Source organism: Oculina patagonica, chromosome 7 (assembly GCF_052425735.1).
Source record: "Oculina patagonica isolate OP01 chromosome 7, crgOcupat, whole genome shotgun sequence".
Lineage (NCBI taxonomy): Eukaryota > Metazoa > Cnidaria > Anthozoa > Scleractinia > Oculinidae > Oculina > Oculina patagonica.
In genome coordinates this window covers 1,743,654-1,755,875 of record NC_135764.1, presented here as the reverse complement: position 1 = coordinate 1,755,875, position 12,222 = coordinate 1,743,654, and the positions used below count along the sequence as shown (strand labels likewise).

Genomic DNA, 12,222 nt, shown 5'->3' with positions numbered 1-12,222 from the left:
AACTTTTTTTAGGTATCACTTCCTTGGCGATCTTCAAGAGGAAATGTGAACCAGAAAACACTCGAATTTTTGCCGGTGAAGTTTTCGCGGGATGTTATATTTTTAGTTTAGAGTTTAAACTACACTCATGCGGTAGATTGTTTGTTGGGTGAAAATTCCTACGGAGATAACGCTAGCACTGAAGTGGAACAAGCATTCCATTCATTTCAAAAGATCGGCTTTCAAATAGCCTGCATTGCAGCCGGACGTGTCACCAAATCTTCTTTCAGAAGATCGAATGTAATTATATGTAAGATTTAAATCCTCCGGCGCGTTTCCAGGTATGAATTACAAGAATTTCTTGTCTTTTGCCTTAAAAGAAAAAGCAAAAACATGTCAAAAAGCGAGTTGGCAAGTAAAGTTTCTTTGATTTGTCAAACATGAAAGCGAATGTTTCCAAAGTTATATTTAAAGCAACATGACCTTTTCCCTACATCAACAATCCGTCACGCAAATTGAACATTTCCTAAGTATTTCCATTTATGAATGAAACTTTTTTTTGAGAGCGGAATATTTCCTCAGAAGAAAGCTTTCAGACCGTCAGACATTATAAGAAGAGTGCCGTGTGAAATCTTCGCAGTGCAAAAAACAATACCTCTGATACTTTCACTGCTGATACCATCTTTTGAAAAAAGGAAACATTTACCGCGTTTTTCTGTTTTTTTTTTGTTTTTTTTTTTTAAGTGGAAACTGTTGCTTCACTGTGAACTAATGAACGGTTATATAGGTTTGAAGGTTAATCTTAGTTGCTACATATATTTCGGAGTCAAACACTACACTCTCCGATTGGAGCACTCGTTTGTACTAGGGGTGACTGGGAACAAGTAAGACATCATCATAGCAGTAACTTGAAATACCTTCTTTTCTTTGCTTGAGTACAAACAAGTAGCATTGAAGGAAAAATCACAGTAAACTTTAATGGCGTCCTCAGTGATGCCCTCATTTGGATCAACCCAGAATTCACCTGTTGAAATATTTGCGTTACGTTAGCATGACCTTAAAACCACTTGACGCACAAATGGTTCAGTCATCATCATCATCATCAGAATTAACAACGCGGTGTTATGACACAAATAGTACGAGAACGCCGCCCCCCCCCCCCCCCCCTATTGTGACATGTCTGCTGCTATGGACTCCAGATCTTGATTCATTGCAGCTAATTTGGCATCCCGCTCCACGGTGTCTCTCTTGACCGAGAGAGTGCGACACATTCCCCTTCTTCGCTCCGCATTCTCGGGTCTCCATTCCAGTAAAGCTATGGAAGTCTTTGGTACGACTGAGATGAAAAATGGTTTAGTAGAGCAGCAGTTTGTGCGCTGGGGCAGGATACAGAAAAATTGAGGTGTTTTTTTATTGAAAATTTTGTACAGTCCCTTGGAGGAGCACAGAGGATGGCTAGTTAGAGCGGTTTTCACTTGAGTGTCGAAAGTAAATTGCGTTTGCTTTGGTTTTGCATTACTACGCTTAGTGATTGGCTAAAAAATCTCGCGCCACTTTCTCAGCCAATCAGGAGTAAAACCAAAACCAATCGTGACTCGCTCGCGCACGTTTTCCCGCGCTTCGTGCCAGCTACATGTATTTGCTTCGAGTTTTGATTGGTTCACTGGATTGTCTGTGTCGTTTGTGATTGGCCGAAGTAATTACTTTGGTTTTGGTTTTACGACACTCAATTGAAAACTGCTCAAGTTAGAGCCGGCAAATTACTGTGTATATAAATCCCTCAATAGCAAATTAAACTTACCACTGTGTAGGCCTGGGTAGCACATTATGAGGTCCTTACATGTTCTAGCTGGGAATTCTTTGGTGCCATTTGGTTTCTTGTAAAGTTCAAGTTTGTAATGGAGCAAAGCTAAAGTGATTTTTACCTGAACAAGAAAAGGGCAGGATACAGTTTATAGCATAGCATAAGAGGGAGGACTGGGACAAAAAGGACGGACTTAAGATTTAGGCCCGGGGTGTGAATGTGATTACAACTGAGTGTACAAAAGATGTCTGTTGTTAGAGGTTCGACTGTATGCATAAAAGACCATAAAATAACAAGTGAATTAAAATGAACTTACTGGATCGATTACCGGCTTCTCACTCTGCAGAGGAAAGCAAACTGAATTAGAATTAAAGAAACATAATTTTCTAAGGGCTTTGGAATTTGCGAGAAAAGCGTTCCAGATTATTAATTATTTCAGAGAACACTTTTTTTGCTATTTTGACATCTGCTGGTCTCAAAACTCACATTCGGCCTAGGCAAAACTAAATTTATCATGATGCCGGGACCCAGAACGTCTTTTAACATTTGCCTCTTATTAGATGACATTCTCTTTACAGCGGTCACAAGTAATCCGAGGACGAAAACTTTCATGGAGCAAAACTCCTTTAAATGGAACCAAGTTGTCAAGAAAGAATAAATAACAACACTTTCAGCTGCAGTACTCTTAACGATTACCTGATCTTGAGAACTTCTGTACAGTTTGGCTTTCTCAGTTTGAGTTTCGTAAGATCCATAACCTCCGTTGTTCAAACGCTAAAGAAGAAAAACAGTGGTATGGCCAAACAGTTAACAATATGTCATAAACGTGAAACTCGAGTTTTCATAATTGGCCCATTAAAGCGTTTACCTCAGTTCCTTACTCAGTGGTATTTGGCGAATACTGTCAGTTCTCCAACTTGGATTGAAAGCAAACTAATTTTGTTGTACCCTCATTTTTGCGACTTTTTTTGCTTGTTTACAAGCGAAAATAGGAGAATAGCAGTTATGTGGGGCAAAATTTGGAACATTCTTGTCATTCTTGTCTACTCTCAAGGGACTTTTTTAATTTCTCAAGGGAATATTTTAATTTCTCAAGGGATTACTTTCCGCTGTGGGTGATCACGCGATCTCGTGGAAAAAACGTGACTTGTCATTTACAAACGTTATATAACAATGTTAAAAGTGACATGTCAGCTTTCTTATCTCAACGCACGTGTGTCTGAAAGGCGATCTATAAAAAGCGTCGCACAAACAATGGATTGCGTAACTAAAACACGAATAAATAGCCACTAGCACTTACATCGTTTAAAAATTACAAACGTCAAAAATAAACCATACCAAAAAACTTGCTCTTTTCAAAGATATTATTGAAGTTAAAACAAATGCAAGAGATGGGGGCTTCTTTTAAGGCTTCTTTTTTAGGCCAAATTTGGTCGCTACAAGCGCCCATTCTATTTCGTCATCAGCCTAGGTCGTTAGGGACGTGACCTCGCGTTGACAGCAATGTTGCATCACAGGCAGACCACCCTATGTGTTCGTGGTTAATTATTGTTGTTGACATGAGACGAACAAAAGAAATTTTGAAATCTATAAGGGTTACTGAAATAAAGCTCTGGAAATAACATATCTAACTACATTTCGCTCTAAATATCTCAATAAAGTTTAATGAAACGTTTATCGACTCATGTGTTGTATTTCTTCGCCTGCGCGGGCCGTTTTAAGCACTTTTTTAACTGATTTAGCCGGCCGAAGGCCAGTAAGAGAGAAAGAGGAGACAAGGCTTGCAAGTCGGCGGCCGCTAGCAGCGACCTCCTCCACTTCAAACCGGAATTAACGCCAAACTACTGAAAATCTCACCTATCTGACGACGGCTATCGATCGGTGAGTTGTTGCTCTATCTCTTCGCCGAATTTGAACTTCATCCCTCCAATAGTTTCCGAGAAAATCCACGCTGAAATCATGCATACGGCTTTTTGACTGCACAGGATAAACCTTCGACTCATACTTCATGCAAAAAAAGTCGGTATCTCGAAGAGACTTTGATTCTTGTTTTACTATTTATCTTCTCTAATCCTGCTGTAACAATATCACACCAACAAAGCAATGACCTTTTTATCGGATCCTGTCAGTTGCAGTCGTCCGTGCGATATTTCATGATATATCCCTAAACCCCATGTAGCATGCAGTCAGAAATGGTTTTCACATTTTTTTCTTACCTGAGTTAAAGCGCCAAGGGCTCCAAGGTCTGCCTAATGAGACAGCAGAAATTTACTGTAAGAATAGTGTTAATTCAGCAATTTTTATAATAGCACGGTTTTAAAAAAGCCTGTGCAACTGCAACGAAGTGTGCTTACTGCAACGAAGTGTGCTTCAAGGCTAAATTCTTCCCATCGTCACTTTTTCTTCTCTGTCTCTCCCACTCCCCCCCCCCCCCCCCACTCCCAACACGATATACAAAAACAAAACACTCACCGGGGGTCCCGGCGGCCCAGGTGGTCCAGGAAGGCCCTGCAAGAAACAACATTCATAGTTGTGTTAATATAACTGGTGATTGCATGTCTCGTTTAAGAAGTATAAAGGAAATGTTGGTTATACAGAAAAAGTGGTTAATGTCACTCTCTTATATTCCCGCATGGAAGTCGTGCTTCAAAGGTTAACTGCACAATGTGCATGAAAAAGGCAGGCAACAATAAAAAACGGATACTTTAATAAAGTCGTTCATTCGTTCCTCCATTTATTGATTCAGTTCGTTCCTCATTTCATTCATTCGTCGTTGGTTTATTCAGTTTATTCGCGGTTCGTTCGTTCGTTGGTTCGTTCTTTCGTTGGTTGGTTGGTTGGTTCGTTCGTTCTTTCGTTCGTTCATTCGTTGGTTGGGTGTTTTTTTCGTTCGTTCGTTTGTTAGTTCGTTTGTCCTTCCGTTCGTTCGTTCACTCAGCCATAAAAAGAGAAATAGAAATCCATACCCGTTCTCCTTCAAGTCCCTGTAGATAAACAAAAACGAAAACCAGATAATCAGACACAGTGTATAGGTATTGTTGTAACTCTTCTGTTAGAAATGACAATAAAACTCATTACTCACCCTGCCACCAGCATCACCCTGTTATTGGAAAAAAAGAATTAAAAAAATTACAAAGTTGTCTTCTAAAGTGTGCATAAGGCAATTTATTATCGTTTGGACGAGGAAGAAGATAAAAGATCACTATTCACATAACTGTCAGTAGATAACTGGAATTATTGTTAGCCAGCAGATAAGTTGGTAAAAAAAATTAAAAGCCACTTCTTTACAAGAACAACTGCCACCAAGAGCTGTCGTGTCCACGAACTTCAAAAGAGCTTAACCTAAATTAATCTTACACCGGGCACTGAAAATCGATAATAAGATGAAAAAAAATCGTCCATACCCTTTCTCCTGAAAAACCAAGTGGCCCTTCAGTGCCCTATAATCAAGAGAAATTTACACACTTGTAATACTTAAACTAATAGTAAAAATGCTGTATGGATGAAAGCCACTTTCTGTTCAGAGAAGAATGATCTGGTGAAGTGCTGACTCACATATTTTGAAAAGGAAAACAAACATGGAAACTCACTTGTAAGCCTTGGAGCCCTTCTGGACCTGGAAATCCTTGCACTCCATCTGCGCCCTGTCAGGTAAAATTCATATGTGTAACATACCATTGATAAAGATCTGTTTTCGTTTGGTTTGTAAAAAAGAAAGTGCATGATCAGGAGCAGTGTTCAGTTATTTAAGTACTTGATTGATTACAAACCCTTGATCCAGCCGGGCCTATGTCTCCTCGCTTCCCAACAGCTCCTTCCGGCCCCTTGAAAAAAACAAAAAGGTTTATTGCAAACTGTCCAATACTTATATATGTTGGTTTTATTCGCTCACATGTACGCGTCGCCTTCTACCTAAGCAGCTAAGCAGCGTTGATCGAGGGCAACGTGCGCAAAATATCAGATGTCAAACGATCTTTATTAGCCACGAAATTTTCTCTATAGTAAAAAATATCATAAACAAACTAAATCCTTTCAAGAAAGCTCTTTTTCATAAGAAGGTATACTTACAGTAGCGACCGGCTTTAACTTGAAAATTTCATCGACAGAATAACCCAAAAGACGCTCAACGAAGACAACCATGCGTAGTGGCCGTTAAACTATCATGATGCAGTCTTTGAAACACATTCCTTTGACTGATAATTTCTAAATGGCTGGTCCAATAAAATCAGTGAAACACATCGTTTGCAGATACGGGTAAGATTGAAGGATGATAATTTTCCATACCTTTTTACCTGATTCTCCGGGCGGACCCTGCTGACCGGGTTCACCGCGATCGCCCTTGAAAAAGAAAAGTTGAAATTTGACTAATGTCAACTAGAAGCAAATACCAGGAAAATATCAAATGAAACTTTTTCATTAAGAAGTCCTTTCTTTGAAGTGGATACCCTTGCTTGAACACGCGATGTTCATATACAGTGGAACCTATTACGCAGAGTTTACTTGGCCCTTAAGAGACCAAAATTCATATAAACTCTGCCTCTGTAATATGGACCCCTCCACAATACGGACATTGTTTCCTGTCCCCTTTTGTCCGTGCGAAAGAGGTTCGACTGTAAACGGAAAACTGCAGATATCGGTGAAAAATATCTTATTGTCCAGTACGAAATAGGCGCGAGTATTCCGGACTTTGTGACAACAGGAAGCTGGTGACTGACGTGTTAAAAAGGAGGCCAAAGATCAGTCCCATAATCACACGCGCATCATTTACAACCAAGAGGCGACTTGAGAGGCGACGCCTGGGACGAGGAAGGTGACTGAAAAACACGATCGCACGCACAGTAATGTTCGAAGAAGGCTTGTTGTACCATGTTAAGTAATTTATTAATACCTTTTCACCGACTGTTCCTACTGCTCCTAATTCTCCGCGCAAACCAGTATCTCCCTAAAAACAACAAAAGTGAAAGCTATAGCTGTTCAAAACAGTTTTCGGTTAATTTAAATTTGCCATATTTTAGCTTTGATCACTGTGCGAGAAATTAAAAATTAAGCAGATAGATCAAATGTTTTCTTGTAAAAAGTAAAGATTGTGTTGATGGACGTTTTATCACAGACAGTAGTCACAGAGGGTTTTTTATTTTTTTATTATTAAAAATTCAAAAACGGTAACAAAACCAGTAAGAGGAGTTTCAACTTATACAAGTTAGACGCTAGAGGTTTGTGAAATTCTATTGATCACTGGATGAGAGCGAAACTGAGAAAGGTAGACTAGGAGGGCAAACATAGAGACGGTAGGGACTGGGACTTGTGTTACGGATAGAAAGAGAAAAACTCGGACATTGCACTTCCCCAGAAAGCAAGAAGGAAAGTATCAAAATCTTGCAGACGGACGTTGCAGGAGATCGTTGGGTCACATATCAAATTCATTCTCCTTCTCTTCATATTCTACATTTTCGCCCACCCCTAAAAAACTTGTGCAAAGCACTTCAGTTTTCCACGTGATTTTGAGCCCAAATTGAGACAACACCACTTGAAATCGAGGCTATAATTGGTCGGATGCTAAGGACAAAGTTACCTGGAGATGGCTGCTTTCCAGACCCATTCCCAGAAAGAAAGAGGAAATCATTCAGTCGGGAAATAAAAGTATTGTGTGTATCATGTCAAAAACACTTACTGCTTCACCAATTACTCCTCCAGGTCCGCGATCTCCTGTTTGACCTTGTTTTCCCTGAAACACAAAAGCATACCATTAAAACGAGTAAAGAAATAAACGGCATGCAGTGCATGCAGAAGCGATGACGTTTCACAAAGGGTCTAACATAATTTTGAGGAAATTTGTCAAAAACTCAGCGTAAATAAAAGTAGCTGACACCTTGTGCGTGATAAAAACTGTTACAGAAGTCACTGATAAAAACTGTTATCTGTTATCCAATTGCAGTGTTCTTTTTTTAAATCTAAGAAGCAATGTTGGTGATTGTCTAAATAGCATAGCTATGATCTGATGGAATTCAAATAAATACAGTAGTTATTAATTCACAGGCCAAGGATACAAAGTTAATAATACATTTTCTTCGTAGACACAGTAGATTGCGTTATATCGTAGTGTGTGACATCCGATAAACGACATACGCGTAGCCTGCGAGCAGGCAACGTGAAGCGCTCGAAGAGTTCAATATTCACGTTGCCCCCGAATAGAGAGCCTGCTCGCAGGCTAACATACGCGCGATACGCGGGAGTTAGCTTTAAAGCTGCGAGAAAGGTCAAACGGTCTCTGGTTTCTGCTTGTTCACAGCGGCCCTGTATTATAAGAATTAGAAATTTCTGTCTACTAAATCTGATATATACCACATTATAAAATTAGTCTCTTTCGTTTATACATTGTAGTGTTCCATTCTGACTGCACGGGAGTATTTTGCTTTTGTATTCTACGCGGCGATTTCTTGTTAAGTTAAACTTGATTTCTGTTCGATCGCCCTAACAGAGTAAAAGAGCCCATCGTGCGATGACAATAAGCAATTTCCTGACGTCATCGCTTAAAAAAGGCTTTTGGTCAGATTATGATATTAAAAGCTAACACAAGGGTTTACTCCAGTAGAGGACTAACGCATTTTCACCAAACCTTCATCCTCAGTGCGGTTTCGACCAAAAGTAATCGTTTGCTGAGCTCTTTAATTGATTAAGGTCATTGCCCCGAAATAAAACTGAACATAGATTTTTAACCAAACTTCGCCTACTGGTTTATTACTTAAAGGGAACTTAAATTTTGAAATAAAAAAGGGGGGTCACCACATTCGTTTAGGAGCAGGAAGACCTTGTATATTCCATATAATTCTTTATAATTCCTCTGCGAGTACACTTTTGTAGCGATAATTTATTTTTCAAACATAGGAATTGATCTGTTTTCATTTTACAAAAAGAATTTGATCGCTACACCCAAAATATGAGAAAAAATTGATAGGTCACCAGACTCGTTTACGAGAAAGCGACAATTTACTTCTCTCGCGGACTAAAAAAGCCGCCATTTTGTTTATGTGCGCGCGCTTATTACGCGTAAAATTCTGCGCAGTAAGGATGCGCAATGCAATACTGAGCAATGACCTTAAATGGAGTAAGATTGCGCCACATAGTCTAACTGATCAGAAAAAAAGAAAAAAAAAGTAAGCGTGACCTGCGGCTCACGTGTGGTACCCAGCACGTTTTCACTTTAAGCTTTAATTCTTTTCTCGTGTTGGTTGCGTGTTGTTGTGACTGGTCAAAGTAAAATACATTGGTTTTGGTTTTACAGTTGTTATTACAGAGGCCTGGTCAAGCGAAGGAACAAGTAGTGGCAAGTTGAATTTGCGCACAAACGGTGGCTAAATAGACTTGCGAGTTTAGTCAACTGAGACTCCTTTAGGCCAGGCCTTAACTTAAAGCCGCTTTGTCTACACTACAATCAATCAATCAATCAATCAATCAATCAATCAATCAATCAAAACCTTCATTTATACACGATGGGATAAAAAAAAAGCTACATAGCTTGTGGGGTCGTGTGTAAATAAAACATTAAAACTAGTAGATAAAAAACATAAAAACTATATTAAGGTAAAAAAGCTAAAAAGCTAAGCTAAAAATAGATAAATTGCTAAAATTGTTACATTGATAAAAAGATAAAAAGCGCTAAGATCAGATTGTCCTGATATACTCACGTCAGTGCCACTCGGTCCACTGCCTCCTCGCATCCCAGGGAGACCAGCTAAACCAGGTTTGCCTGGGACTCCTGTTTTACCTTGTGCCCCGTGTTGCCCTGCCTCGCCCTGTAAGAGAAACAATTCTTCCTGAGGTTTTAAAAAGAGCGGTCTAATAATCTCTTATTTCACCTTGCGATAACAGTACATTGTCAAACAAACAGGTGATAAAAATAAAGAGCATGATCAACACCAAATTCTCGATACTAACACGCGGAAGTAAGTTCGCAGAATTGGCATTTCAAGCCAGGGTACTGAAAGAATTAAAAGACATTATTGATGAAAAAAGATTCCAAGAAGGTGGATTGTGTAATTGTTTGGGCACTTGCTAGAAATGGACCTTGTTTTGAACTAAAATCGTAAGCTCAACATTTTCTTTAGATTTGTTTGATGGGCATATTTACATTTTCCACACACACTTTTAGCTTATTGGCTTGGTAAGCAAGCAAGCTTACGAAAGACTTATTATCCATAAAACTACAAACTTTGCAACTATTTGGAACAAAAAGAACTTTTTATGTTACCTTAAATCCATCCTTTCCTGGATATCCAATAGGTCCCTGAGGTCCAGCTGGGCCCTGAAAAAAGTCCCTTGTTTATTTATTTCTATTTATGACTACAATCATTCTCTTACATGGGTACCATCCTCGTTTTCTAAAAATTTAGAAACTTACTCTGGAAATCATAGTTCGTAGCCATAGCGCTCGCAAGCTAAAGCATCCCAGTTCGTCACGAAAAGAAGTAAAAGACAATATACTTTTCTTCAAAACTAATTAAGTTGCAATGTCTTTATTACTGGTAACCTTACGCAAACTTTTAGCTTGCCCAATAACAGCGTTTATCGCCAGTTTCATGGATAGCTTTCGTATATACTTACATCGTTTCCTCTGTCACCAGGAGAACCCGCTGGTCCGGGTACACCAGTCTCACCCTGAAACAGCAAAAGATAAACAATTCACGTAGTTTTTAAATTAATTTACCTACCATTGCGCCGGGTCACTTCATTTCGCAAATTTTCCAGCTTAAACTCGGTTAAGTGTGTAATTCATCCAGTAAAGTGAAAAAGCAAATCTTCTGCACATACCAGATTTCCTGTTGATCCACCCTTTCCTGTTGCTCCAGGCTCTCCAATATCTCCCTGTAGAATTTTAAGAGTAATGACGTTTTAAGACTTTTCAACTGCAGAATAAAACGTGATAACCTTGACTTACACAACAAAAAATTCATCTGAACAGAGTGTCAAAGTGCAAACCTTTACGATCTTGATCTTTACGATCATCTGCCCATTTACCCTAACAAAACGTGGCTAGCAGGGATAAACAATCTACTGCATCACGTAATTAATGCTACAATAAGAAACAATAACAACAAAAGCAACATTTTATCATTTGTTACCTTAGAGCCCCCTTCTCCGACGGTACCCCTGCTGCCCCTGTTTCCAGGAAGGCCCTGATTAATAACAAAACAAATGACAGGGTAAATTGTTAACACGACTACAAAAAGGCAAGAAAAAATGTGATGATAAAATTATTTGAACAGCTTGCAGTCAGGTTTTATGCTTACTTGTTGTCCACTCTGTCCCGGTGGTCCGGCAGGTCCAGTGTTTCCACGCTGACCCTGTTTAGAAAAGAGAAAAATGCTTCTTCATTTTACCCAAAAACAGAAACACAAAGCGCTTATAGCGAACTCCGTAGCTCATTTTGCGCTAATTGCAAGATACGTTTTTGTAGCCTAACCTGTAAACCGCCTTCTCCTGTGCTACCAGCAGCGCCGTTTAGCCCGGGACGACCCTATCACGTGACAAAAGTGCAGCCAATGAGTTTGCACAAAAAATACACGAATAACATGCACAAATTAAATTTACACGAATCCTAACTAATGCATTGTGTTTTATTTACTTACTGGTCTTCCATCTTCGCCTCTACTTCCCGGCACTCCTTGGTCACCACGAGAACCCTGAAAAAAATGGAAGACCGGCAAATCAAGATAACCAATAAACTTAACGCGAAAATGAAAACAACGACGCTAATTTTCATTCACAGTATGTTATTTACTCACCGTTTCCCCAGGTTTACCATCTAGCCCAGGTCTTCCAGCACTACCCCATTCTCCCTAAACACAAATTTTTATTTTGAAATAAGACGTGAGAGTGGTTGTTCTTGAGATTGCAGAGCCTAATAACACTACTATCAATCTGCCTTTTGTTATTGAAGTTCCAAAAGCACTGCAATGCCACCGTGCATAGATTAAAAAAATATACCGAGTATACCGAGTAAGACGTGGATTTAGCAGGATACATACGTACCGATCGCAGCTTTCATTGGCCATAGCACGCAGTAATTAACGACCTACCTAGTTCCTAACTCGAAGATACCATTTACTTTCAGTCAATGCACGAGTTTTAAGGTCGCCGGCCGTTCTCCCCAGGGGGGTACTTGCAGTATTCATGACGGGGGGTCCGACGGAGCTTCATATTGCGAACCCAAAAAAATACATGAGCCTGAAATTTTACACCCAGAAAAATACCTGGCAACAAAATTTTCTACCCCCAAAAATACAAAACCTAGCACCTCGATACTGATTTATTCAATCAAACAGACTTTAAGTCCTAAAAAAATACATGACAGATCTCTTGACCCAAAAAAAAACCAAGGGTGTAAATTTTTAACCCAAAAAAATACGTCGGACCTCCCCGTCATGTATACTGCAAGTACC

At 39.5% G+C, this 12,222-nt stretch overlaps 1 protein-coding gene across 1 annotated transcript in view; it reads right to left on the bottom strand.

Moving 5' to 3' along the window:
- The window catches only part of LOC144661310 (uncharacterized), a 45,932-nt gene that overhangs the window by 2,150 nt on the left and 31,560 nt on the right, over positions 1-12,222 (bottom strand). The window contains exons 53-75 of the mRNA XM_078522021.1: positions 11,566-11,619; positions 11,410-11,463; positions 11,244-11,297; positions 11,071-11,124; positions 10,903-10,956; positions 10,592-10,645; positions 10,385-10,438; positions 10,032-10,085; positions 9,469-9,576; positions 7,455-7,508; positions 6,672-6,725; positions 6,068-6,121; positions 5,554-5,607; positions 5,374-5,427; positions 5,188-5,223; positions 4,866-4,883; positions 4,750-4,767; positions 4,256-4,291; positions 4,000-4,032; positions 2,480-2,557; positions 2,100-2,123; positions 1,781-1,904; positions 897-1,003 (exon numbers count right to left, since the gene is read on the bottom strand). Of these exons, the coding sequence (XP_078378147.1) occupies positions 897-1,003; positions 1,781-1,904; positions 2,100-2,123; positions 2,480-2,557; positions 4,000-4,032; positions 4,256-4,291; positions 4,750-4,767; positions 4,866-4,883; positions 5,188-5,223; positions 5,374-5,427; positions 5,554-5,607; positions 6,068-6,121; positions 6,672-6,725; positions 7,455-7,508; positions 9,469-9,576; positions 10,032-10,085; positions 10,385-10,438; positions 10,592-10,645; positions 10,903-10,956; positions 11,071-11,124; positions 11,244-11,297; positions 11,410-11,463; positions 11,566-11,619 (1,284 nt within the window). The remainder of the gene's footprint in view (positions 1-896; positions 1,004-1,780; positions 1,905-2,099; positions 2,124-2,479; positions 2,558-3,999; positions 4,033-4,255; positions 4,292-4,749; positions 4,768-4,865; positions 4,884-5,187; positions 5,224-5,373; positions 5,428-5,553; positions 5,608-6,067; positions 6,122-6,671; positions 6,726-7,454; positions 7,509-9,468; positions 9,577-10,031; positions 10,086-10,384; positions 10,439-10,591; positions 10,646-10,902; positions 10,957-11,070; positions 11,125-11,243; positions 11,298-11,409; positions 11,464-11,565; positions 11,620-12,222) is intronic.